The sequence below is a fragment of the Trichechus manatus genome, unplaced genomic scaffold (assembly GCF_000243295.1).
Source record: "Trichechus manatus latirostris isolate Lorelei unplaced genomic scaffold, TriManLat1.0 scaffold00020, whole genome shotgun sequence".
Taxonomy (NCBI): domain Eukaryota; kingdom Metazoa; phylum Chordata; class Mammalia; order Sirenia; family Trichechidae; genus Trichechus; species Trichechus manatus.
In genome coordinates this window covers 6,242,535-6,270,239 of record NW_004443956.1, presented here as the reverse complement: position 1 = coordinate 6,270,239, position 27,705 = coordinate 6,242,535, and the positions used below count along the sequence as shown (strand labels likewise).

Genomic DNA, 27,705 nt, shown 5'->3' with positions numbered 1-27,705 from the left:
CTAGTAGTGATAATTCACATCAAATATCATAATAGTGATGATTAGAACAAAACCTGCAAGAGCAGCTAACATTTTGAGTGCTATGTGCCAGGTTCTTTGCTTATTTATTATTATTTTTACTTAATCCCTCACAAATAATATGAGGAATGGATATTTCCATTTTACAGAAGCAGCTCAGAAGTGAGCTAAATTGGACAAGGTCACACTCAACACAGTTGTTAAATGATGGTTTTTGAATTCAGGCACATCTGACTCCACAGTCTTAACAACTAAGCTTTACTGTCTCATCAACAACTAAAGGGCAAACCTCGTTTTTCCTATACTGGTAACCCTATTCATCCAGCACATGCAATGCTATTATTATTGTTGTTATTAGTCTAATTAGAGATGTAATTTTAGTTATATCATTATTAATAAAACAAAAGACCAATAAACCATATAGCTTCTATTGGGGGGCAGGTATAAGAAGCTCAACCATGAACAAGATTTGGAAGCAAGAGACAAATTCATGAATTTGGCTTTTAAAAAGGCCGACAGGAAACCAGAGTGTGCCTGTGTCTGCCCTTCGAGAGAAAGTGAGAACAGGGACCCTAGTGGGAACATAAGAGCAGTGTCATTGGAAATTGAAGGTCATATTCCTCCTCGTCAGACTGAGGAAAGGAGGAAGCTGGTCTGTGGAGCTAAAGCAAACCTTTGATAGAAGGAAACTTTCAGAGGAAGTGATTTAAGCTCTTTTTTTTTGGTATGAAGGGTATTTTTCAAATTATCTTTTGAAGTTCTTATTTCCATCTGAAGTCTGCACAAATAAAAATCATCACCAGTTTTTAAAGGGTCTTTGGTTCACTGTGGGGAAGGAGGTCAGGCTTGGTTTCCCTCAAGCATCTAAGTCTTTGGAGTTTTTCTTATTTGGAGGGAAAACTTAAGTCCCCAGAGAGAAAATGGAGGCAGTGTATATTCCCAGAGATCACTGAGAACAAGACAGTAAAAGGAGGAGGTAAACAGACATAATATGTGGCAAGGAGTTAGAAAGTTACACTCTGTAGACAGACGAAGAAGAAACATGGAAAGACACCGCCTTCTGATATTTCATTAGGAGGACGGATTTATCAAAATGTCTTAGAAGGCGAAAGAACATTCTAGAAGAACACCATACAGCAGAACTTTCTAGGATGATGAAATGTTCTGTATTTGCATTGTCTAATATGGCTGCCACTAGTCACATGTGGCTAATTAAATAAATTTAAATATTCAGTTTTTCATTTGCTCTAGCCACATTTCAAGTGCTCTGTTCCCTTTTGTACTTACAGTTCCCTATGTTTATGATTGTGTCTATTAATTAATACATTTATTTCATTACATTATAATCCCCTCTGTGCAGTTTCAACTCTGATGTAAGGACTAAAAATTATTCAATTCTGTACTTCAATACTAAGGAGGGCCCAGTATACAACAGGCACATAATAAATATTAATATGAATGGATAAGTAGATGGATGGATGAATGAATGAATCATTCAACCCTCTGGTCCGTTCTCACATTTACTTCCTAGGGGCCCTGTTCTCACATAGAATTGTTATACGATTTATACCAAAATTAAATACCAAATTACCCCTAGATCGTAATGATGATAATAATCGTATTAATATAGATCAAATGAGGATTACATCTTGTTGATGATGATAATTATAATAAAGATCAATAATCTTTTCATGAGAATGCTATAGTTTTGGCTTCCAGTAACAATGTTCTCTACCAGCTTTCCTCCAGGGCCTGCCTCGCTTTTCCAACACTAGGTAAGAGAAGTGTGTTCTTGTTTTTCATCTCTCTTTCTCTGTAAACCCAGTAGTTAGATGCCTAAGATTCTCCTCCCAAAGATACCCTAAAGTCCAAATCCAAACTTTTAAGCCAGGAGTCAAAAAAATTTTTCTGCAAAGGGCCAGGTAGTAAATATTTTAAGCTTTGCAGGCCATTTGGTCTTTGTTGCAACTTCTAATTCTGCTGAAAGCAGCCATAGACAATATGTAAACAAAAGAGCAGGGCTGTGTTCCAATAAAACTTTACTTGTAAACAACGAAATCTGAATTTCATATCATTTTCAAATGTCACAAAATATGATCATTCCTCTTTTGATTTTTTCAACCATTTTAAAATGTAACAGCCTTCTTAGCTCATAGCCAGTTGCTGTTGAGTTGATTCTGATTCATGGAAACCCCACGTGTGTCAGAGTAGAACTGCACTCCGTAGGGTTTTCAATGGGTGGTTTTTCAAAGGTGGATCGCCTTTCTTCCCAGGTGCCTCTAGGTGGATGAGAACCTCTAACTGAGTTATCAACTGAGCACATTAACCATTTGTACTACCTAGGAATGCTCCTAGCTTGTAGGTCTTACACAAAACAAACTGTGGGGTTTGGCCCATGGGTTTCAGTTTGCAGACCTCACTTCTAAGCACTGCTGCCTATTCATGTACTTCGTATTAAAGCTCCAGGGCCTGGGGTCATAGAGTTACCCCAACATTACTGGAAACTAATTTCTCACTGTATACTAGGAGATATACAAGAGTTCTTCAGTTCACCTGCTCCTGAGGCCAAGTGGAACCCTTCTGTGTTGGTTTCAAAGGAAGCGGCGGTGAATGGTGGAGGTGAGAGTGACCTTTAATCCACCCACCCTGGTAACAGCTCCAGCTGATGTCACCATCAGCTGAACAGACGGATGAAGCCTCAGCTAGTCTCAAGATTCTTTTATAAACCAGTTTTGTCCAGACATCTATTAGTCAAAATCCTGATCTACATAAGAGTTTCTGCAAGCCTGTTAATTACGCCTTTGATCTGCAGTTACATTATCTTCAATTAAGCATTAATATATTGTGCATGAACTGATACCATGTCATGCAGAATCATAAGCCTCCTGGAATATACTGTATTTCCAATGCCAGTATTCTAAATAGAATTGTGTAGGCAGTGAAATATTTATTTTCAAATTCATCTGTGTACATTTTCAAAATTACTGCTCTCTAAATTTTCTTTGAAATGTCTGACCTGCTGTTCATAAGTCAAAAAATATACTCTCTCTTTTGTAGAAATCCAATTGGTAAATTATACTTAAAAAAAAAAATCAGATTGCATACTTGCTGTTAGATGGTAGGTATTTAGACCTCACACGGCTGGTATTACCTTAAAGAAAAATAGTCCCAAATGTCCTGTGGACCTCATGGACCAAGCTGCTCTAAAGATGGTTTTGCCTTTATCAACTGATAGTACAAAAATTTCCTGAACAGTCATAGAATGAAGAGGCTTCTATTACAAAAAAAAAAAAAAAAAAAAAATATTCAAGCCAGGTACAAATATGGTAACTGAGGGATTGAAGTAAGGGGCTCAGTTTGTCTTTCTTGGTCCACGCTGGCCATTTTCCTTTTCTGTGTTCTGCAAAACTGAGCAGAGCAGTATTTGTTTATAAAACACTGGCAGAAGAAAGGTGCTGGATAAACACAGACTGTACATTTTAAATAACATTCAAGTTCCTGAATGAGGTATGCCCTAAGCTCCTGGAAACCAGGTGTGGCCCTGAGATGTAGTCCAATTTCAACACTCACCTGAAAGGTATCCAAATGACTTTGATAGGAAGTCAGGTTAGTGATCTTGTGAGACTTACAGCATCTTCTAATTTGGGTTGGTCTGGAAATAATGTAACAATTGGCACCTATCGTAAAAAAAGTGGTATTTTGGCCCATTCCAAAGCAGAAATGCCTATGTGTATAGAGAAAAGGAAATCTGCTGCATATTTTAAGCCCTGAGACAGACCTTCAACATGATATAAACTAGATCACCCTTCTTTGTCCTCAACTCCCTGGAATCCTTAAGAGAATTCTAAGGTTAATAGGGTGGGTGACCTACCTAATTCTTACATGACACCATCACCATCTTGTCCAATGCCACATCCTGGACAAATTCACCCAAAGGGCAAAAGCCAAGACTCCAGACCTGGTATTACCTAACATGTTCAGATGACCACAGATGCCCTGCACTGGTGTAATGAGGTCAGAGAGTTCATTTTTACTACTCTAGAAGGAAGCTGGAAAAAAGAAATGAGGGGAAAACAGAATGAAACAGACATTGAGATTTTACGTTGAAAAGGAACTTCGCTTTCACCTTGCCAAGTGGTCTTCAGCCGTGGATGTACCTAAAAAGCACTTATGAGGGCTTGGAAATATACCCGTGCTTCGGCCTCATCCCAAGGTTCTTAACTCAGTAGAAAGAGCTCAGGAATCTACCTGTAACTTTAAAAAGCTTTGAGACCCAGATCTTGATGATGATGACAATTATGTTAATTCTGGTCTTCTCCCAAGGTTAGTATCACTGACTAGTCATTTTCAGATAAGAAACTGAGACTTACAGAGGTAAGTCACTTAGCCGAAATCAGACATGCTTGGCTTCAAAATGCAAACAATGGAGGAAAACCGCACAGAACAGAGTTAAGCACTGCAGGAAGGCTCCAGGTTGAAGAGGTACCACTACACTGACCATTTAAGGAGGCGCCATTCACACAGCAGACATCCTAGACTTGTATACTAATAAGATACTTTTTTCTGCTGATGGCAGTAGCATGTTTTAATCTAATAAAGTCAGGTACATTATAACAATATCCCAACAGATGGGAGTCAGGTGTTTTCAAAGGGTGCATTCTTCCATTTCACCCAAGCGGGTCATACGTGCCAGTAACAGCCCTCCCAGCTAAGGCTGTTGTCCTGAATCTCCAAAAATCCAAACAATGACTACTTCTTCCATTACACCTATCACAATGTGTGGACAGATTTCAGACCGAGATGATGAAAAGGAAGGAGTGCTGGGTGCTGGGTGGTACCTCTGTGCAAATTAGAAAAAGGTTTCTCTTCCTACAAACAGACACAGCGATACTCCCATGCCAGGATGCATGACTTCGTGAACGATGGCTAGATTTCAGTCCTCACTGGCCACCTCATACAGGTATCCTCATTCAATGAACAACCTATAGAGTCATACCTGGTCATCCAAAGCAGAGACTGGCAAACATGGGCCAAATCCATGTTTGTACAGCCAATGAACTAAGAATCATATTTACATTTTTAAATAGTTGAAAGAAATAATATTTCATGACATGGGAAAATTATATGAGATTTAAATTTCAGTGTCTACAAATAAAGTTTTATTGGAATATGCTCGTTCATTTACTCATTATCTTATGCTGCTTTTGCATAACAGCAGATTGAGTCGTTGCCACAGAGACCACACAACCTGCAAAGCCAAGGAAATTTACTGTCTGGCTCTTTACAGAAAAAGTTTGCCGACCCCTGGTCTAAAGGAAGAAAAGAAAGAAGAAAACAGTTGCTATTAAGCCAAATGCCTTCTGCAGATTTAATGAAAAGTTCCAAGCAAAGATGGCTGCTGAAATAGTTTCTTTATATACACAAACTTGAAACTGAGACAACAATGGAGGAAGGTCAACTTCATTACCTAGCCACCTTGACAGTACCTTTAAAAGTCATCAATCAGTGTGTGCCTTGCGTGACTTGCAGGGGTGCATTATAAATTACAGCACCTGGGCCCCTGACATGATCCAGGGACTGTAACATGACTCTGGTGACGTAACGTGATAAAGGAGATTTCTCTGTACAGCTCTGCATGGCACCGAGCTGGAAAACTTCCAAGAAATGTAATTTCTAGAGTGCCACCTTTGACTATTCAAGATAATTCCACCCCAGCACCCAGCATCCTTGAAGAAAGCTTCATCCTTTCTGGAAATGCTTGTCACTGGGTGTCGTACTCGAAAATATAAATTCGAAGCTATTTTTTTCCTAGTGAGACAGACTAAATCCAGGATGTAGATTTTCCAATTAGACTCTTTTTTTTTTTTTAACATCTGTTGGTAGGCTGCATTTAACATTAGTTATTTGAGCAAAGCACAATTTGATTAGACTGTCTGAAACCAAGCCAAAGTCTGCAAAATAATAGTTCAATTAAATTCTGTTTTGCTTTCATTTGTCTTAGATTTTCCTGAGTGTGATACTGTTGCAAATAATCAAGTAAACTAATTCCTTTCAAAATGAGAGATTTAGGTACACTCTCCATTCTCCCTCCAAATTTATTTAATAATCTCTTCCATCTTCGCTATGCTTCATTGCACTTAATCTTGACACCAAATACATTTCTGTATTTTGCCTTTAGTCTCCTTTAATTTTCTATACTTACAAATTAAAGTTCTGTGCCATTAATATTACACCTTAAACACATTACCCAATGCACAAAAGACAAGTGCAGGGCATTAGGGCAGTCTAACTGCACTGCAGGAGTTTTCAGATTTACCCTCCATACTTGACACGGTTCATTTTATCAACCCAATGAAAGATTCAGGCAGGGTTGACATTGGATTCTTTTAATGCTTTGTTTATAATTTTGAAATGTTCCTGGAGGTTTATTAACCTGATGCCAGTCTTCAACCTCTTTAACTAAAGCACTATCATTTTTCTTTTCATTTTTGGCTTGTGATATTTCACTCACTCATTCATTAATTGCTCATTCATTCATTAAAGAAATATCTGGAGATCGTACCAGGTAACGCTGCAGAATGCCATAGACTCAGAGTTTCAGATTAGAGAATACTTTCTTTGCTCTTAAGTCTACCTAGCATTAATTTTATATAAAGCTCTTAGAAAACAAGGGCAAAAAAACAGACCAGGATGGGATTTTTACAACGGCATGATCCTTGTTTATGCCCCAAATGGCACATTTAGGAAAACAATGCTCCGTCACACTAATACTGATAACAGTAGTAGCAATACTGATGGTACTGGCTAACACTGATTAAGCACTGTTCTAAGTGATTTACCTGTATTAACTCAGCTAATCTTCATAAAAACCCCATGAGATAGAGGTGCTATGATCAACTGCATTTTACAGATGAGGAGACTGAGGCCTTCCCAGCAACTCTGGTTACCCACAAATTGAGTACAAACAAAAGGACAGTCCCCTAGCACACCACTAAGACTAGTATTTGAATAGTGACCTACACGAAGTGAATGAAAATATGATCTGGAGTTAATAGGTAGCCATTTTCCCTTTAAAAATAGTTGATATAATTATTGGAAGAGCTAACTTTTCAAAGAATTTACTATATTCCAGGTACTGCACAACCACTTTTCAAGCATTTATCATTTCATCTTTGCAACTGCCCTCAGGCAGGTGAGGTTATCAGTCATACTCCCTAGATGAGAAATCAGAAATACAGAGAGGTTAAGCTATTTGTCCAGGGTCACGCAGGAATAATGGTAGCACCAAGACTTAACCCTGGCACTCTGACAGTGGTGGCCACACTACCAATCATGAGGCGATGTTACCTCCTCCCACAATAATCTCATACACAAGTCTCCAAAACTCTCAAAATCATCTTGCTGAGTTCATGTGGTGACCCAGTGTACAAGGTCCTCTGGCTTCACAGTACCAATCACACTTTACTTTTAACCATGAAGAGGTATGGCAACAGGGGTATGGTAGGTAAGACTGAAGCACTGGAAGTTTTTGAAGGGACACTGCGTTTAAGGAAAGGCTGAGAGCAGAAGGTAGGATGTGAGACATCCACAAAGAACAGAAGACGCTTTGGAGGGTGGCCCTTTGGAGGGAGGATAGGGAAAGTTCTTTGCCAAGATCCAGGCACGGGCTAGCTGAAGTTCTGAACTGGAAATAAGTTAACAACAGGGGAAGCCGAGCAAAAGGAATGGAGAGAAGATATCCAGTGGAAGGAAAATGGCAGATCTGATGATGGATAAGAATACAATTTGCTCAGTCCTCACATAAGGATAGGAGGACAAACACAAAGTATAAGTTTAATTTTAGATAACATTTCAATAGTTACCATAGGATCTATCAGGCTTTCCAGAAAAAAATAATGCCAAGTACTTCTCCAGTCTGGTACGTGATCAGCATAGTCTATGTCAGATAAGTTTATGTCAAGCTTGGCAAACAGAAGGCACATATAGCACCACTCCCAGTGCCTATGGCAGACATGGCTAATCAATGACGTAACTGCTACAGAGCCCATCCTGGATCCAGAATCCTTCAACACAACACTCTAGACGCAGCCACTTTATGCCTAGATCACAACTGGCGGTTACTCGGTGAAACCTCTTTGCTTTGTCCATTCTACATGGTTCGGACACTTAATTCCGTTCTAGGATAAATAACAATTCCTTTATGCTATCAAATAAAGAACACACCAGACATAATTTCACTGATGTCTTATGAAAAGGAGCTTCACCAGGTCTCAGGAAGCAGCTTTTTTGTTTGCAGGAAAGGGAGCACCTAAGTCTGTAGGTGCTATGGCCAAAGTAGAAGAGAAAACTCACTAGGCAGCAGGAATAGATACCAATGCAATAGAGGCATGGGATCACATGGCAGAGAACTTAGAAATGGGAAAACCCACTGTCTTAGTTATCTAGTGCTGTTATAACAGTAAAACAAGTGGTGGCTTTAACAAACAGAAATTTATTTTCTCACAGTTTAGAAGGCTAGCAGTCCAAATTCAGGGTCCTGGCTCTAGGCGAAGTCTTTCTTTCTCTGTTGGCTCTAGAGGGAGATCCTTGTCTCTTTGAACTTCTGCTCCTGGGCGATCTTCATGTGGCTTGGCATCTCTCTTCCCCATCTCTGTTTGCTTAATCTGCTCCTCGTATATCTTATAAGAGACTGACTCAAGACATACCCGACACTAATCCTGCCTCATTAACATAGCAAGACAACTCATTCCCAAACGGGATTATAACCACAGTATAGAGGTTAGGATTTACAACACATTATTTTGGGGGGACACAATTCAATCTATCACACATCCTGTTCCTTTTAGTTTCTTTCTGAGTAAAGTATGTAGAGATATAATTCTCTTGGAATTAAACTCGAACAAGGCCCTTCTATCTAAACAACAAGCAACATAGCAGGCAATATCTGCAATTCTGGATTTTCAAGATTCTGAAATATTATCAGATGGACTGTGCTTATATCCACCTCCTTACAAAAGGACTCTGAATGATGCCCTCCTCCCCTCCACCGTAAGAAGGTTGCAACCTTCTTCTCATGACATCCAATTTAATCCCAAAGTAGAATACTAAGAAATGAGATGAAGGCAGAGGAATTTAGACTTGGTATGGTAGATAAAAAAGAGACCCAGTCGCACAGTGGTTAAGTGTTCAGCTGCTAACCTAAAGGTCGGCAGCTGGAACCCACCAGTTGATCCACGGGAGAAAGATGTCGCAGTCTGTCTCTGGAAAGATTATAGCCTTGGAAACCATAAAGGACAGTTCTACTCTGTCCTATAGAGTTACTATGAGTTGGAATTGAGTTAATGGCAATGGATATATGGTAGATAAGAGTGAAGGACTGGAACTTTTTGAGTAGCAGGGTGACAATGCACTTAAGGAAAGTATGAGAGCAGAAGATAGGACGTGAGACATCCATGAAGAACAGAAGACCCTTTGGAGGGTGGCAGGGGAGGATAGGTAAAGTTCTTTGCCAAGACCCAGGCATGGGCTAGCTGAAGTTCTGAACTCTGGAATGAGGTAACAACAGGCAAAACACAGCAAAAGCAATAGAGAGAAGATATCCAGTGTAAGGAAAATGGCAGATCTGATGATGGATAAGATGATGGAAATGAAAGACATTAATAAGTCAACAATGACACCAACGACTGAATAATGGGCCTGGGGATAAAAGTGATCAGCTGGATTAGAGATACTGAAATTGATGTGATGGTGAGATAGCGGAGTCATAGCTAGGCAGTTAAGAATGGTACAGACTGGCTTGAGTCACAGCTGTAGAGGTACCAGACCAAGTAATGAGGGAGATGCACTATTGGAGAGGACTGAAGGAACTAAGCCCTGGGGAAAGAATGAACTTGGGTTCTGCAAGAGAACTGAGAAGTAGAAAGAGAATTACTGGCATGGGGGACCAAAAGGCACTGCTATTAAAAAGTATTAAAGGAGGGCAATTTAAAAAGAGAAAAAAAGGTAGCCAAAGGAATATACGCCACTAGGAGGTCATGCAAGTTGAGGTGATAATGGAGACATGGCCACTGAATTTAATGACAATTAAAAAAAAAATGATGAGGAGAAAAGCCAAATTTGGGGTGGGGTGGGGGGGGGTTAAGAAGAAAAAGTTGAAGCAGCAGCAGAATATTCTGATTCTAGAAGCTTGGCAGCAAAAGAAGGAGCTAGAGAAGAGCTGGAAGGATCGAGTCATCCAAAGTTTCCCAACTACCCATTTGATACCCACATTTACCATGAACACCCATAAATACTGGGCTCTGTCTGCTTGAATGTTTACCAGAGTTCTTCAATGGGATGTAATGTAACAGGACAAGGGCTGGCACTTTTTGCCCAATTGTGTATTGGCAGCTTTAAGTTCTACTACTTAAGTAGTTAAAAATCTGTTCTTTTGATGAAGGGGGAAACATTATGAATAGAAGGCAGCAACCCTAGACCCTTCAAAAAGGACTAGCATTCAGTTTCTGTAATTTACTGGGCGATAATTTCAAACTCAAGCAATCCTAGCGGCAAGGCAGCTGAAGTCCACCAAAAGTTCAAAATGGGATATGTTCTCTTTAAAATTTTGAGAGCGACTAAATATGACAACCATCTGATGTATGAAAATTATTCACAACCAAAAACAGACAGTCTGGAAATAGTCGGGATGACTTCATTTAGACAGAATTACCCAAATCTGTTTCTAATATACACAGTACACATAATAAATTTTTACAGTATGACAAGGAAAACAAACTTAATAAAAGTTCCCGATCTTTTGTTACACAAGCATGCTATACCCATGCTATGTTTATAATAGTTTGCTCATGATATCACAGCTCAGTAACAAAGGCCCAAGCAATACAAAAACAGTTACTAGGCATGACATCAGCTTACAACTACCGTAATTATATCGGTACACAAATTTCCCAAACTGTACATTTTCCAAACTGCTTCTCAATTTCAACGGCTGCCTTTAGACAATTACTTGCAGAGTTGTCTGCAGGCTTTGAGTAATACCCGTCTTTCTTCTCTTTCCCAAGCGTCATTTCCCTTTAGAAAGTGCATATTTCAATTACAAGCATTATTTTTCAAATATGCCCATAAACATATGTCCAAATTAGGAGACAGTGTGGTCTCGTGGTTAGTGATGAGCATTAGACATCAGCAACTCTGGTTCCGTTTCTTTTGCCAAAGCCGTTTGCCAGGCCCAAGCAGTAGCTCTGTAAGACACATCAGAGTGTAACGTATAAGAGCACAGATTCTACAGCCTGACTGTGTAGGCCTGAATCTCAGCTCTGCTGCTTACTGGCTGCATGGCCTTAGGCAAGGCAATGTTTCCGTGCCTCAATTCCCTCCTCTGTTAAATGGGAATAATAATAGAGCCTACCACCATAAAGTTGTTGTACAGTGGTTGGCTCCTAACCAAAAAACCCATTGCTGTTGAGTCCATTCCAACTCATAGTGACCCTACAGGACATAGTAGAACTGCCTCATAGGGTTTCCAAGGAGTGGCTGGTGGATTCGAACCGCCGACCTTTTCATTAGCAGCCTAGGCTCTTAACCACCATTCCACCAGGGCTCCAGATGGCTCGTAGTAAGTACTATATAAGTATTTGCTATCGGTTGTTAAGAGCTCAAAAGGTTGGCAGTCTGAATCCACCAATTGCTCCTTGGAAATCCTATGGGGCAGTTCTACTATGTCCTGTAGGGTCGCTACGAGTCAGAATGGACTCAATGGCAATGGGTTTGGTTTTTGTTTTTTGTTAAATTATCTTTCTGAGATTCGTTTTCTGTTTTAAAATCTGCTTTAAATTATCTTGACCCATTGCATCATTTTTTCTAATGTTAGGGTAGGAGTTGCATCTTGGTTACAGCACCTGGGTATTGTGAGGTTCCATAAATAAAGTCTGAATGAATAAATGCATGCATGAATGAATGAAATCCATAGGTCCTGCAATACAAGTAGTTACAGAAATGAATATTATCTTGTAGAAATTTGCTTTCATTTTATTTTTCTAATGACTTGCTTTCATGTTCCATCAGCTAATACTGAAAAATACCTCCAACCCAATCGGAATAATAAGCTTAGGAGGGAAAAAAGGTATCACCTTGTGATTTCAGAAGCTACTTCTCTAAGGCCCAAACTTTTCCACCCCATCCCATATATATGACCTTCGTCTCACTGAGTTGTGCGGTCAAGCTGGCTTTCCTAACGGGCAAGGCGCCAGGGAAGTGCAACTACCCCCATTGTCACTTCTGGTCCATGGTGCTTACACCAAATGCTGTTATTCTAGGCTTCAGGAAATTTTCTAACCACTGGACAGGGTCCAATGCTGTGTGCTAATGAGTTTCAGATTGGAGGACTTCACCGCGTATGTGTCAGAACAGGGCCCCGGTTTGTACAGGGGTGGGGGCAGGGGAGAAAAGAAACACCAAAAGGAAGAAAAAACAGTAGTTAAAAAATGCTGGCTACTCAAATTGACAGAGAACGTGACCTCTGCACTTCATCAGAAATTCCTGCAGACTTAGAAAATAAAGGAGTTTGCTTTTATCACACTGCGAGACTCATATGGAAAAATGGAAAACACTACATCACTTGACCTCGGTGTGCCCCCTTTCAACCACAGACAAACACTGTGTACAAAAATTCTAAATCAACTTAAGATGTTAAAAGGAGAAAAAAAAAAAGCTTTAATTTTCTGCATCAGACTTGATGATTACTATTTTGATTGTTGGATTTTTGCTCAGAACATTCACACAGGAAAAGGGCTCATAATTCCAGGAACACTATTTTATCACTTTGGGAATGACTGTGTGGCGGGCGGCCTGTGTCGGGTGGGCCCATCGTGGTCTCTTCTCCCCTCGCGTGGGAAATAATGAGCAAGCCTCCCTCACCCAGGCTCGAAAGTCACCCAAGACTGAATCATGATTATTTGCTTACATTAACAGAACATTAAAACCAGTTTTAAACAACTTAAGGAAACTCTAGCCTTCTTTGCTTGGTGATTTCACTTCAGTGGGAAACCAAGAGGCTGTTTCTCCCTTCAAAGGGAAGCAAGAGGCTAGACACCAATATATCTCATCATGCTATCACAGGCTATGAAAGAAGAATCTCCTTATAGGAGACTCTAACTCACATGACCTTTTTTTTTTTTTTGAGTAACGAGATTACATTTGAATTTTTTTTTGCCACACTTGGTACTGGAGACTTTAAAAATCCAATCCTTTTACATCCTCCAACTATCATCAACGTTTTTTCAGACGATGTCAATAAAATTGATTGCTTGCAGTTCTGAATTCTGCTCTGCACATGGAAACAATATAATTTGTTTTAAAGTATTTTTGATGGGGGCAGCAAGAGAAACAGGACCTCAACAAGCCTATCCACAACATCTAGGGGGAGGGAAGAAAAAAAGAAAAAAACAAAAAAAACCCAGAAGCAACGTAAATGGTCTGAACATCACGGTATGCTGGAAACTTTGACAAAAATTCCCGATATATAAACCCTAAACCTTACTGTTGTGCTGACTGATATGTCTTCCTGTCAGATATGAATGATGCTTCTGGAACATTAATATGTTCATTAAATTCTAACTCCCTGTACTTAAAATACTCTGTACTTTGGCTCAGAGGCATCTTGACAGCTTTGTTGTAATCATGTATGTGAGGCCCCCAGACTACACAGTTGTTGAGATGCCTCATACCTACAACCAATCTGTTGCTTTTACAAGTTTAATCTAGGTATTAGGGAGCTGATTGTGGAACCATGTCGATTCGACAACTTCAACTCAGCTGTATATCACAGAAACCACCATAGGTGGTGACAGACTCCCATGATGCCTAGCAACCATACGTACCTCTAACTCCCCTGATCTGTAATACTACAAAATACAGCTCGTGTGTTTTTTTTTCTCTCCAAAGCACAAGTGGACGACCAGCAAGGGTCCGACAGTGTTATTCCTAATTACCTTTTTTTTTCACTCTTGATCCTGTGGCTCTCATAATTAGTTACCTGGGGCTGCAATCCAATTTGAAGCGATGACAAGAAAGTGATCCATGAAAAAGTAATAAGTTAAATCCAATTTCAGCCTTCCTCTAATTAAATGCACATGGAACTAATGACGCCAACCCTAGCATTTCGGTGATAACGGTAATTAGCGAGGTGGGAGCCGCTCTCTTTTTCAACACTGGAGGTGTAAACCACGAGGTAAAATGGTTGGAGCGCTCTTAATTACATGTGTCACTTTGTCAGCAATTTACACATTTTTGACCAGTCAAGTACGTTTTTTTCCCTTGTCCCTGCCCACCTCTTAGCCCCGAAAATGACTATAACATACTATTCCAACACACGGAAGCTCGTAAGACCACTTCACACTTGAGACTCAGAAATAACTTTGCTATCGCTCACCGCTGTGATATATGTACCTGCAAACACATGCGCAAAGAGAAGGCTGAAATTAGGATAATTATGCAGATCTTAGTCCTCTTAATCGAAATCCAGATATTTACAGTGGAACTGGATTTTGTTGGTTTCATTTTATTTTTGCCTGTAATACGGAAAATACAATCATTTGCATATTTATGGGAAGTACTGGCACTCAGTAGGTGCTGAGTAAGAATGTATGGAAGGAGAGGCAATCATTAACTTCTTCATGGCGTAATGGTTACCGGTGGTCCTTAAAAACACTGGCTTCCATTCTGGTGCAGTCACCTTGTGCTCTGTGGCAAGTCACTGACCCTCTGTAAGTTTCAATTTTCCCTGTTCAGAAGATGGTTTAATGATAGGTATTTCCTATACCATACAGTCCTTCTGCGGCTTGAATGACAGAGCCTATATAAAGGGTTTGCACAGTGCCTGGCACATACTAAGCACTTAATAAACATTAATTATCTACCACATTTTGCATATGGTGACAGACATGCTTACACATGAATTATTAGTGTCACATTTTCATTTGAATGTTTAGATACACATACACTGACCATATAATTAAATGTCCAAAATGAGATATTTTTGAGATTGAGAGGGGCAATTATTAATAAATACACCCAGTCAACAGGTATAGACCGGGGCTTTCCTGCGCAGCCTGGGACACAAGGTCACCTATATGTAGCTGAAGGTGAAATAGCAAAAAACTAACCTACTATGTTCACAACTCACATCAGAATTTTGGAGGCATGGGCAAAACACAGTATTTTAGGAAAAAAAAAAATACTAAGCAGGAGTATTTAACCCAGGCTCCAAGATGAACTTCTGGAAGGTTCGGGAAACTCCTACAAGTGGATGGGAATGCTGTGCGTATGTGCATTTTTCTGGGAGGAGGGGTCACCGCCACCGTGTTTTTCATGGAGTGTATGATCCGAAAAGACTTAATGGCCATTTTTAAAGTGTCCTTTCTATTTTACTGTTTCTTATCAAGTGTTATTTTTAGGATTTGGGGATCCTCTAAAGTCATATGATAGCAATGACATCTCAAAAGGTACTGAAATTTCAACGTTTCATATTTGTTCAGTACCAGGGATGCCAATTGTAGACAACGTTAAGTTCAGACATTTAAATGTAATAGTTTGCCTTTATCTCCTGAATTATCCACTTTACTAATTCAGTGCGTAGGGATATTTTTTAAGGTTAAGTATTTCAAAACCATTCCATTTCACTATCTACAATAAAAAACTGTAGTTTCCTCTTACCAACTGACTCCTTAGTGAATAATGTGGAAATGATACAAGGTACTAAGATTGTATGTGGCATTAATGTAAGGCAAAAATGCTGCCTAAAGCACGTTTTATATAACTGCAAATAAAAATGCTAAAAAACACCTGCCGAATCTTGTATTTTAACCTTCTCCACTTAAAGCAGGAGCCCTCATTATAATCCTGAGTTCCCAACGGGATTGAAAGGCTGACCTTACAGTGGATTTCACTACCCTTCCTTGCAGTCAAACGGCCTCCTGTGTGAGGTGCTTGCACATCATATACCCTTGGAAGGAAGGGGATAGGCAGAAGGGAGAACTATCAGATGACTGGCTTCAAGTTCAAATTCTTTATGGATGGCCTGAGACTGGTCAGCTTTCCACTGCAAGTAACACACAAGGTTTACTTTCTTTCCTAACTTTCACGCTGCCAGAATACACACGTACTCTTACTTTCTTAGGAGAAAATGTGTCATTTGATTTCCTTCCAGTTTATGTATTCGTGCCAACGACTAAAATGCTTAAAGAACCAAAATGAATTACTACCCAGAAATGGTGGTCAAAGTTCCAGATTTTGATCAATAAAATTGCTCATCTACTCACAAATTAATCTTCAGCCAGTAAAGTTACACGTTTCTGAGGTGACGGGCACACCTGCACCGTTAAGCATTTATTTCACTTGTTTAAGCAATCTTCAAAAGTATATAAATATTTATAAAAGCAAGCCTACTATTTTCACTCACATATAATTTTCTTTTTGCAGCAAAACCCAACTAATTCTTCTACAATTCATAAGCATCCTGAAGGCATGATCTGTATCCTTGACCACTTCATATCTTACGAGCACCAGCAAAATGCACTGCACATTATGGCTGTTTTATAATATGTTCCAAGTTGAATTTGATTAATTCAGATCATACTCATTTCAAATTTACAATGGGGCTCAATTTTCAATTTTTTCTGTATCATTCATAAAAAAAAAAAATTGCAAAGCTAATTAACAGGCCAAAAAAAGGGGCAATTTCAGTTACTGAGCAGATCTTTTTTGAGAACTTCAGAAGCAATATCCATTCCCAATTAATGTCTTCATTATAAACCACAACCTCACCCAGCAATGCAACCAACTCAGATTTGGTTTAGCCTGCGTATCCACAACAAGTAGCATTTCTCCCCTATTTACTCTAGTCTCCCTGAAATTAGTCCAAGTTGGGGATGTTTGACTACATTTTCTGATCTCTATCGAGTAACCACTCACAGCCTCCTCTAACTTTCCATTTTCTTTTGTTTGTATCATCAGCCTGTGAAACTGGAGATCGCTGCCAAACATAAAGTGGGGAAGTGTGAGATATGCTTAAAATATGAGTCACAGTATATTTGGGGATTTAGGTTTCTTTTTTTTTTTTTTCCCTCAAGCTATCAGCAGATCAAATCCTCCTTCCCTGTCAAGCCTTCCTCTATGCAGAAGATCTGAAATTTGCTAAAATAGGTCTGTCTCTGTAGTGATGATGGGTGAGAAGATCAGCCATGAACACGGTTAGGATGTACTGTAGAACCTCCCTTTCATTCCAGAGCCACTCTGGCTGAGGTGTCCCAGTGAGGACGTGGTATGGCAAGATACATTAAATGTGAAGGTTATTCCCTTAGTGAATCACCAAGTCTATATGCGTATTTTTATAATGAGATAACACAGCATGTTGCCTAGGTTAGTAACTCCCATTTGTGGAAGGCCAGCCAACCTAAGAAAGCTTACTAAATTCACATGGCCCTATCTGACAGCACGGAGACATTCAGCAATAGTCTCTCTCTCTCTCACATACACACATACACACCAGTCAACGAATTCTTTTTTTTTTTTAATTTCTTTTTCTTTCCCCCCAACCAACCAACTCTTAAAGCTGGTCTAAATTCTCTGCTTATCAACTCCTCCACTTATGGGGTGGGAAGGGACTCAAGACATCTTCTTTAGCAAAGCCAGCATTCAAGATTATCCCCTCTTCCCCTACTTTTTACCCAGACTGAAGGGCTCAGCAGAATGTGTTAGGTTGGTTTTGACACTGTCCTTGACACGGGGAAAAAAAAAAAAAAAATGAAGCCCTCTGTATCATACTTGTCTGTGTGATGCCTAAAAATTTTCGGACAGGCAATAAGAAAAATAGCCCTCAAAAGGAAATCCCTTGGAACTTTACCTCATATATTTAGCCCTAAAAGAACTTCGTTCATCCTGGAAAAGAAGTCACCTAAAAACGCCATATGTTTTAAAAAGCAAGTATGAGGAAATGTAAGTCTACTATAAAAAAAAAGAAAAAAAAACACAAACGATATTCAATACTGAAGAGCAGTGTGATCAGACAGATTGAGTATGTATTTTTTTCTTTTTACTATCTCCAACCAAAGCTCTGCTATATTTAAGATTGTCCCCCTAATAATACATTGTCATTTTCCAATGTACTTGAGGTCTGTTAAATTCAAGGGGACTCACAGTATTATTAAGGCTGGAGAGCTCCAGGAGTGAGGCAAAAAGAATGGGCAGTCATTTGAATCACTGAGTGACAGGCTGGGATAGCTCCCTGTATACATTAATAAATTAGAATTTTAATTGTGTCTCTGTCTGCAGGAGATGCCCCAGCACTTTAATATGTACCAACAATTGGCTATGTTATGGAATCTGCAATGTGGCCTCCACTGCTGACCTCTGAAACACAATTCCCAGTCTGACTACGTAAACTGTTCGGTTTGATCCTTTCAACTTATTTGAATCCTGACAAATAAGCTCACAGCTAAAAGGTCAACACAGTCATATTTCATCTTCCAGAGCTGTTCTTAAGACATCTGCACAACAAAGCACTTCTTATAGCACCTGACACAGGACCTCCATGGCACTGTACCTCATTAAAAATGGCCCCAGCACTCAAACACGTTAAAAGGCATACGGACCGGTGATGGTGTACCAAACAACTGTTTTCGGAAGTGTTAGTAAACAATATACATTGTCATTCCACTGTCCCAGTAAAGTGTCAGTATTGTGCTGAACATTCCCTGGAGAGGGACAGTTTCCCAAGTAGCTGTAGAGGGACTAGAACTTGGTGCTCAAGATCTAGGATTGTTTGGCAAGATAATCTGGATATTGATATTGGTTCACCCTGACCTGTGACAAATCAACACAAGCTAGAAGTTGAGCTGACCTTGTGATCAAATTAACTGGCACGAAGTTTTACCCATCAATTACCATTTACTCATTCTGTTACAAAATTTCTAGTGCGAGAAACTTGTCTCCCATTTTGGGGATGCTCACCCTCAGCTATGAAGGTAGGTGAGCCACCTAACAGCTACATGTGTCCACCCTTGGATATAAGCATGAAACCACTAAGTTTCTTCCAAATTTCTATTACAATTTTAGGCTCTAAGTTGAAAACCCAAATTAAATTTTTATGAACTCACTCTTTCTTCTACTCTACTACACCCCGCCCTCAATATGTCTGAAATGAGAAGTCACTAAAACAAGCTTTTCTCAGTATCTTTACATAAACATTGTTCTTATTTTACACTAATGGTTCACAAAACATTCTGAAAACCTTCACTGAAGAACAAGGTATTTATTATATTTATCACCAGGCATGATATTCACTGTATCATAGCCTCCTCAGCTCCTATAAAGCAGTTTCTCAATTCCATTTTGGGCTGGATATTTCTTTGTTGGGAGGTTTTACTGAGCATTGTAGGGTGGTTAGCAGCATCCCTGGCCTCTACCTATCAGCTGTCAATGGTACCTCCATCCTCTAGTGTGATAATCAAAAATTGCCAAATGTCCCTTGGAGCACAGAATTGCCCCCAGTTGAGAACCACTGCAATAAAATGTGTGTGTGTTCCATTTCTACACTCACCATGAGAGAATGAGGTGACATACTTGAGTACTCTGACCTTTTTTTCTCATTGACAACCTACACTGCCTGTTAAGTAACCCAATACCTGCAACCACTCATTCTCCTATTGTTGTTGTTGTTAGGTGCTGCTGAGTCGATTCCGACTCATAATGACCCCACAGGACAGAGTAGAACTGCCCCACAAGGTTTCCAAGGAGCAGCTGGTAGATTCGAACCGCCAACCTTTTGGTTGGCAGTCAAACTTTTAATCACTGCGCCACCAGGGCTCCTTATTTTCCTATTACATTGTCTAATTAGTAAATCTTCTTACTCCCAACAACAAAACGTTTGGTCAAACAGACATTTTCCCCAAAATGTCATGCTCTGCTGGTAAACTAAAAGTGTACCTTCTGCAGAAGAGTCTCTTGTATGATTTCAATCCTCAACAATTCACTTTTGAATTACTTCTCAGCTACCCCAAAGTGTATCATGGTCATTTAAAAAAAAGAATTGGTACCTGAAGGGCTGGTTGTTTGTCATTCCTCTTGGGGGATTTTAATCCACTAACTTGCTGCTGCTGCTGCTGCTGCTGCTGTTGTTGCTGCTGCTGCTGCTGAAGAAGGAGCTGTCTTGCCACTTGAAGTGCCTGGAAGGAAAAACAAAGAAAACCATTTGTGTTACTACAAAGGCTGAGGGGCCTCGTTCAAAAAAAGGATTCCAGGATGTACACTTCAGGATTGGATCCTGACTTTCCCATTTCCAGGCAAACAAAACTTCCCACCAGTCACAGTTGGACAACTTTCCAGAGTTTGTTTACATTTTTCTTAGATTTGGCCGATTTCATCCACAGTGCTGTGGGCACAGCAACTCATCTAAGCAGATACTATCTTCCTACCAAAAATCTGACACAAAACAAGTGTGAGTAAGTGGAACTTTGAGGAAGGATGGCAAGAGAGGCCGGGGGGACCTGGGGAGCTTGAGTTGAAAGGAACACTTACTCCATCTAAGTCCAAATAAAGAGGAAGAACTAAGAGGTGGACCACAGTTAAAGCATTACACTATGGAGAAGATCATTTGGGAAGAAAGAGCCAAACAGATGATACATACCTTGGATAACATCAATGGACTATGTAAGAGAAAATGTTAGCAAATATGATCTCTGGTCATCTTAAAGAGCATGTTATGCAACTTTGAACGAAACTCGTTATGTCCACTACAAATGACTCTTTCAAGTTTATAACATAGGTTGGTTGTTTAAAGGTAGAAGCTGGGGAGGTGGTATGAATTGGAGCTAAAGCAAAAGGAAAACAGGAGCGTCCTCCAAAGTGAAGAACAGATAACTGATCAAACTTCTTGAAAAGTTCTAGTAGAAAAGAAAAAAAAAGTGCCATCAATGATCCCTCGTGAAGACTGTCACTGTCAAAGAATTGACCAAAAATAATGGCTAGCTACCTTACCAAAGAGGGCAACAGGATTAGCAGGAGAATAATGAAATTTTCTGTAGAAAATCAGATGAAAAGTTAGGTTTTCTTGAGTCCACTCACCTGACAATCAAGAACGTACACATAGAAGAGGTGTCAAGAATGCTTATTAAATGATGTATTTATAGTCTAGAGACAAAATGAAGATTTCTTGGGGGTTATATCGATACCAATTTCTATATGGTAGCTAATTATGTGTGCCCCAATCAAAGATGCACACACAGATGTGGTCAACAGATCAAAAGAATCAAATATTGTAGCCTTAGAATGTGCCCATAATGGACTCATGATGGTTGTCTGGTCTTCAAAGGGGAACAGGGGCTTCATTTATGTAAGAAAACAAAAAACGTGCATAGTTGCAAGAAACCTTACAGTGACCGTGGTGCAGTGGAGGAAAGGAAAGATGGCCCGGGATTGCTGTGCATTGAACTCAGGAAAAAGGGAAAATAGAGTGGTCAACAGGATTATTGTTCACGAGAGGGGACCTAGAAATGTCGAATCGGCAACAGCAGTACTTCTCCTAAAAGGGCAAGCTCATTAAACCAGGCTCATAACCGTACTATTGTAGCAACGAATATTTTTAAGACACTTTGTTAGGTTGAGCGGTGCCTTTGTGTTTAGGACGCGTGAAGAAAGACAATGAAACAGAAGCACAGATAAACGAGTGACAGAGAAGACTTCGGGAAAGGTGGAACCCTCCTATCCCACCTCCCTGCCCCACCCACCTTCCTTCTCCCAGGGAGGCCTTCTGCCTACTGAACTCACCACAACCATCCCTTCAGATGTAATGCACAGGCTATTTCGTCTGTGAAGGGAGAGACATGTTCGAGAGAGCCAGCCTGGAAGAGCCTCGAGAAAAGGGGCTGGCTGAGAGGGGCATCTGGAAGCCAAGACGCCTGGGAGAGTTGCCTGAGACTCCAGCCGGCTGTCTCAGTGGAGAATTCACCATCACTGGACTCCGGGTTTCCTTGTCTCCTTGGAGACGCTCAGTACATGCGTAGGTGTAAAAGTGGGCAGAGCGAAGATTTCATTTATATCATGTAAGAAAAATAGTCCCCTTTGCGAGGTGCCTGCAGGAGCAAAAGCCTCTCCTCCTACTATATATGTTCCCTTAGCTATTTCACATGAAGGTTTTATGGCTTTTTAATGCAGGAAAGGGAACTGTTATATATTTTAAGTGCCACCGTCAGAGTTCCCAGAGTAATGGACTGATCAGCAAGGAAGGGTTTGGCTGCTAGCTAGAAAGGCAGACAGACAGCGGGGATGTAGTTGACAGCGACAGGATGATGCAAAGAAAGATACTATGGGGAAGAGAGACGACATATATTTAATACTAAAATAGAGCAAGGCAGAAACAGGCAGAAGATGTTGAGGAAGTTGTTTGAACACAAGGGAAGTTTTAGTCAGACCACTCAAGAAAGATGAATACAAGGCAAAGATGTGCAAACTGACCTACAATTTTCTGCCCCAAAATGAATGCAAACTGGTAAGATAACTTCAAATATTTGGGATGGAGAGATAATACTAGTGTAAAGAATTATTCATTCTGATATGAATTGTTATAAATTATTCCATAATAATTTACTGGCCTTATCATGAGTATGGTAACAAAACTGGAAGAAAGTGTTACCAAGAATATAGAGAGAGAGGAAAAAAAAAAAGAGTGATCATCTAACATCTCAGCAAGAGTTTTAAAACTTGATTTATTAGAATTTATAAAATGCTTTGAAACCAAACACTGAAAGGTATTTTCTTTTCTAATTTCCATGACATATAAATCACTGTAATCTAGATTTTAAGTTGTCATTAAAAACAAAACAAAAAAATAAATAAAAAAGAAGAGAAAGGAATGCTTCTTAGTGTACAAGACTATGGATTCAGGTATTGTAACACAAATCGCTGGTATCTAGGATTTGGAGAAAGTCTAAAATCGTTATGGTCATATTCAGTGTTGGTCACTGGAAAATCTGGAATGACTAATGGGATTCCTTCCGGAAATTCCTCCAGAAACCTATGTTCACTATGTGTTTCTCATACATGTTTACGTGATAGCTTTTTTTTAACCTGTGACATGCATCGAAATCAGATTCACGTCTCTTTCATCTCAGACTTCACTGCCTGAACCTCAGAGATTATCTTTGTTCCAATAAAACTGAGGAGTGAGGATGGATTTTTCTTATTTTTATAACAGTATCGCAATCACATTTGGAGAAAGGTTCCTGAACATATCCTATCTGAAGAGAAATTGGATTCTTTGGACATATACTAATAAGGTGTGCAAATATGGGTTTGCGTGTTTGAGTGTGGGGTGGGGTGAGGGCATATGAGAATATGAATAAATGAAAGAAGTTCTCTTTTAAAAAGGATCAACTTTGACTCAAATTCCATACCAACTGCTAATGTAAATGACCTAGAAGGACCAATCCCATCTCTGGAGACATTTTACTCTTGGTGGTGGTTCCTGGGCTGGGTTGAGTCAACCCATCTTTATAACAGATGTGACAATTGTCTGGTACTTGCCGTATTTGAGTGCTAGGCTGGGGTTACAGTAAAGACAAGGTTTGAGGGCGTTATAGAGCAGAGGTGGCTGATAAAACCAGCTCTATTGAACACACTCACATTTATTTTCCTTCAGCAAGCTAAAACAAATGTGAGCTAACAGGAGAAGGAGGCCCTGAGTGGTGGGAACGGTTAACACAGTTCACTACCAACTGAAAGGTTTGAGTCCAACCAGAGGTACCTTGGAAGAAAAGGCCTGGTGATTTACTTCTGAAAAATCAGAAACCCTACGGAGCACAGTTCTGCTCTGACACACATGGGGTCACCAGGAGTCGGAACTGACTCGGCGGCAACTGGTCTGGTTAACGGGGAAGGGCTGGAAGGCATGCACTACCTCCATCATGGATGAGCTGGTCTCCCTCTCTGCCTCGGCTGCCCTGTGTGTCCCACTGGAGGTCATCTTATGGGGAGCATGCCATGGTCCACACCAGCTCTGTGTCCTCAGAGAGAGCCAAGAGGACAAATGCTTGGTTGCCAGTGAGGCAGGCCAGGCTCCTGTGCTAACAGGATCTGGACATTTTTAACACACCTTCTGTTTGATTGGTTCATGATTACTTCATTCTCATCAGGCCTTCATATTCCTTGTAAACAAGTGCCATTTGTTGTTTACAAATTAGGTTTTATATTAACATGTTTATGACTTTTGAGCTACTTACATGTTAAGTTCATAGCAGGTGTTTTACCTTTCAGTGGCCAGGTACCCCTCTGTTTTGCATGTCTATCAGGATAGCCAATGCTCAAAAACATGTTTACCATATTTTAAGAAACATCAAAAAGTTTCTACAAAATATGGCTTGAGGAAGCACACACACATAAAGTAAGCTAGTAGATGGGGAAAATCTTTATAAAATTTCTCACATATCATATTTGGTGGCATAGCGATTAAATGATATGGCTGCTAACCAAAAGGTTGGCAGTTCAAATCCACCAGCTGCGCCCTGGAAACACTATGGGGTAGTTCTACTCTGTCCTCTAGGGTCGCTATGAGTTGGAATCGGCTTAACAGCAACATGTTTGGTTTGGTTTTTATCATACTTGTTGACGAGGCTTGAGATAAGGATTAATAATTGGAGGTCTTCAAAAAATATGCCTAACTGGAATGTCTTAGGTCACGGATCAGCGAACTACTGTGACCTTGAACCAAATCCACCCCATCACCTGTTTTTGTTCAGCCAGTGAGATAACAATAGTGTTTACTTTTATAAATAGTTGGGGGAAGAAATTTTAAAAAAGAACAGTATCTTGTGACATGTGAAAATTAAATGGAACTCAGATTTCGGTGTCCACAAATAAAGGTTTATTGGAACACAGCCATGCTCACTCACTCACATACTATCTATGGCTGCCTTCATAAGTTCTTGAGAGAGAGACTGTGTTGGCTTGTAAAGCCTAAAATACTTCCTAGGTGGCCCTTTACAGGAAGAGTTTGCCAAGCCCTGTCTTAAGTTGCTATCTGTATTCTGAGATCCTCAGTGATTCCCCCGGACACGACTTTACATCAACAAATCTTTTCAAGCAGTTCCTCATAACAATTTTAGAATTTAACTAAGAAGCAAGGGCCTAAAAGGTCCAACTGCTTCATTACTTGTTCTTGAAGATCAAACTCAATTTTGATTTTCTGAAAAGGGACTGGGATGTGAAAAGAAAACATACGTGCTCCTTTAGAACCTGTTTGCAAACTTTTAATATGTGTTTCTTTAGAGGTAATTTATAGCAGTTCAGGGCTAATCACCTCAACTGGTGTTAGGTCCTGAACACCCTCAGAATAAAAGATAGCGTGTGCCTTATTAGCCAGCTGAGAAGACTGGTTGTTTCCTGTCTGCCCTGAGAAGCTGTCACATTTCCAGCTTAAAGGCTGGTCTGAGTCAGTCAGCCTTCCTCTAATTTCTTTTCCTGGACTCACCCCACCCCTCAAGATCAAACCTGCGTCTCAGATAATTTCACGGGCTCATCAACAGTCACTGCACATATGGGCTGGGGGGACAAGCTAGCAAGAAAAAGCAGCATGGGAAGCTGAGTAAAGTCAAGTTCTCGCCTTTAGTTCTCATTCGCTACATATACTTTAAGTCCATCTAGAGAGTCTTTTTTTTTCCCCTCTAAACTAATTTGCTATCGTGATTCAACTCCAGCAACCAGCTACCATCTCAACATGAGTGCTCATCATCTAACACAATCTGACAAATCGTTCTGGAGCAAGACCTCAGACTGAGAATGCAGGGAAGCTCCATCACCCCCTGGCTTTAGCACAGCAATCACTCCTGCGCAAAATGGAAAGAAGGTTTGAGAATGACAGTGGCTGAAAGTGCTAGGAGCATTCTTACAGGATTAATAGCATTCAAAGACAGTTGGTTCTCCAAAAGGAACACAAAAATGTGTGTGTGTGTACGGGTCTGGAATCCCTGAGTGGTGCAAATGGTTATCACAATCAACTGCTAACCGAAAGACTGGAGTCTCGAGTCCACCCAGAGATGCCTCAGAAGAAAGGCCTGGATATCGATTTCTGAAAAATCAGCCATTGAAAACCCTATGAATGAAGCACAGCTCTACTTTGACACACATGGGGTTGCCCTGAGTCAAAATCGATTCTACAGCACTATTTGTAAATTTGTATATATAAAATTTACAAAAGAAGTGTGTAGTTTGAACAGGACAATGGAAAAGTGAGCTTATCTCAAAGAGGGATTCTAGTCATTGTGCAAATATTAGGTACCCTCCTCTCCCCTCCCAAAAAAAAGTACTGCAGCAAACCACTGAGCCACATCATTGGTATTGTAAGTAAAAACCAACAACAACAAAAAATAAAACAAAACAAAACAAAAAACAACTTTCTCTATCAAAACTTTAAAATACAGGGGCAACAACCAATGACCAGATGAAAAATCACTAGGGAGCCTTGAACAGTCTCTTCAGCCCAGTTACTGCTGAATCTACGATACTGCAAATAAGGGTGTGGTCTCTGACCATTTATTGGTAGAGTCAATTCTCTTGACTTGGGCTCCCAAAGCAGGCAGGGCAAACAGCAAACCTCACGTCAACTGGGATACTGGATATGAACTGGTGACCTAGAAGGAGAAGTTCTTATGTAGCATCATCCACCCTCAGAGTTCTGACAGCTGGGCAAAGTGGCCTACGTGTTTGGGGCTTTCAGTAACAGTTGACATTTGGAGAGGGCATTTGTGTGGAGTTCCTAAAATGTTCCATAGTCTTTGCAAACAGGTTTATGAGACAGTATCTAAATAGACATGGTGAAAAAGTGGAGCAGAGACAGCCCTGTCCCTACAGGATTCCAACGTTGATTGCGTGCTCAGGTGAAAATCAAAAAGGACAGGAAACGGAATAGTCCAAGTGCCCCGTCAGCATCACTGTCCTAACTGCAAAAGGACACAAGGCACACGGGCAGTGTCATCCCCATGTGCGGGATGAGATGAGGCCATGACAAGGCATCCTCTCCAGCCCCTGGACCACTGCAAGCTCTTCACTGTCTCCCAACAGCCTGAACCTCCATTTTCTAGATTAACTTCCAATACTGGGTTTCACATATCCTTACTGACATAAGCTTGTGTTCTTGAAGCTATGTGTAGGGTGGTTATTACTGCAATGATGCCTATTAGTTATGTTCCTCACTTTTCTTTTACTTTAAAATTTAGCAATGATGCCTATTATTTATGTTCCTCACTTTTCTTTTACTTTAAAATTTAACAAAGACTGTAAAGACATGCACATAGATAAAAACTCAAAAAACAAACTCACTTGCCTCAAGTAGATTTTGACTTATAGCGACCTATACGACAGAGCAGAAATGCCCCATAGAGTTTCCAAGGCTGTAAATCTTTATGGAAGCAGACTGCCACATCTTTCTCCCTTGGAGCAGTGGGATGAGGAAGGATAGAATTGTGCAACTGTGCTCTGGCTCCAAATCAGGATCTGCCAGTGTCAGCACAGTGGGGTCAAAAGTCATCCCATGCGATTGGACAGCCCCATAAAACAAAATGGGACTAATGAGGCACAGCAGTCCAGGGACAAGGACTAGAAGGCAGAAGGGGACAGGAAAGCTGGTGATAGGGAACCCAAGGT

General features: G+C 40.2%; 1 protein-coding gene across 11 annotated transcripts in view; it reads right to left on the bottom strand.

The window, feature by feature from the left end:
* Positions 1-27,705, bottom strand: part of FOXP1 (forkhead box P1) — a 686,938-nt gene that overhangs the window by 137,819 nt on the left and 521,414 nt on the right. For all 11 annotated transcript variants that reach the window (XM_023727893.1, XM_023727898.1, XM_023727897.1 and 8 more), the window contains one exon: positions 20,109-20,237. In XM_023727893.1, the coding sequence (XP_023583661.1) occupies positions 20,109-20,237 (129 nt within the window). The remainder of the gene's footprint in view (positions 1-20,108; positions 20,238-27,705) is intronic.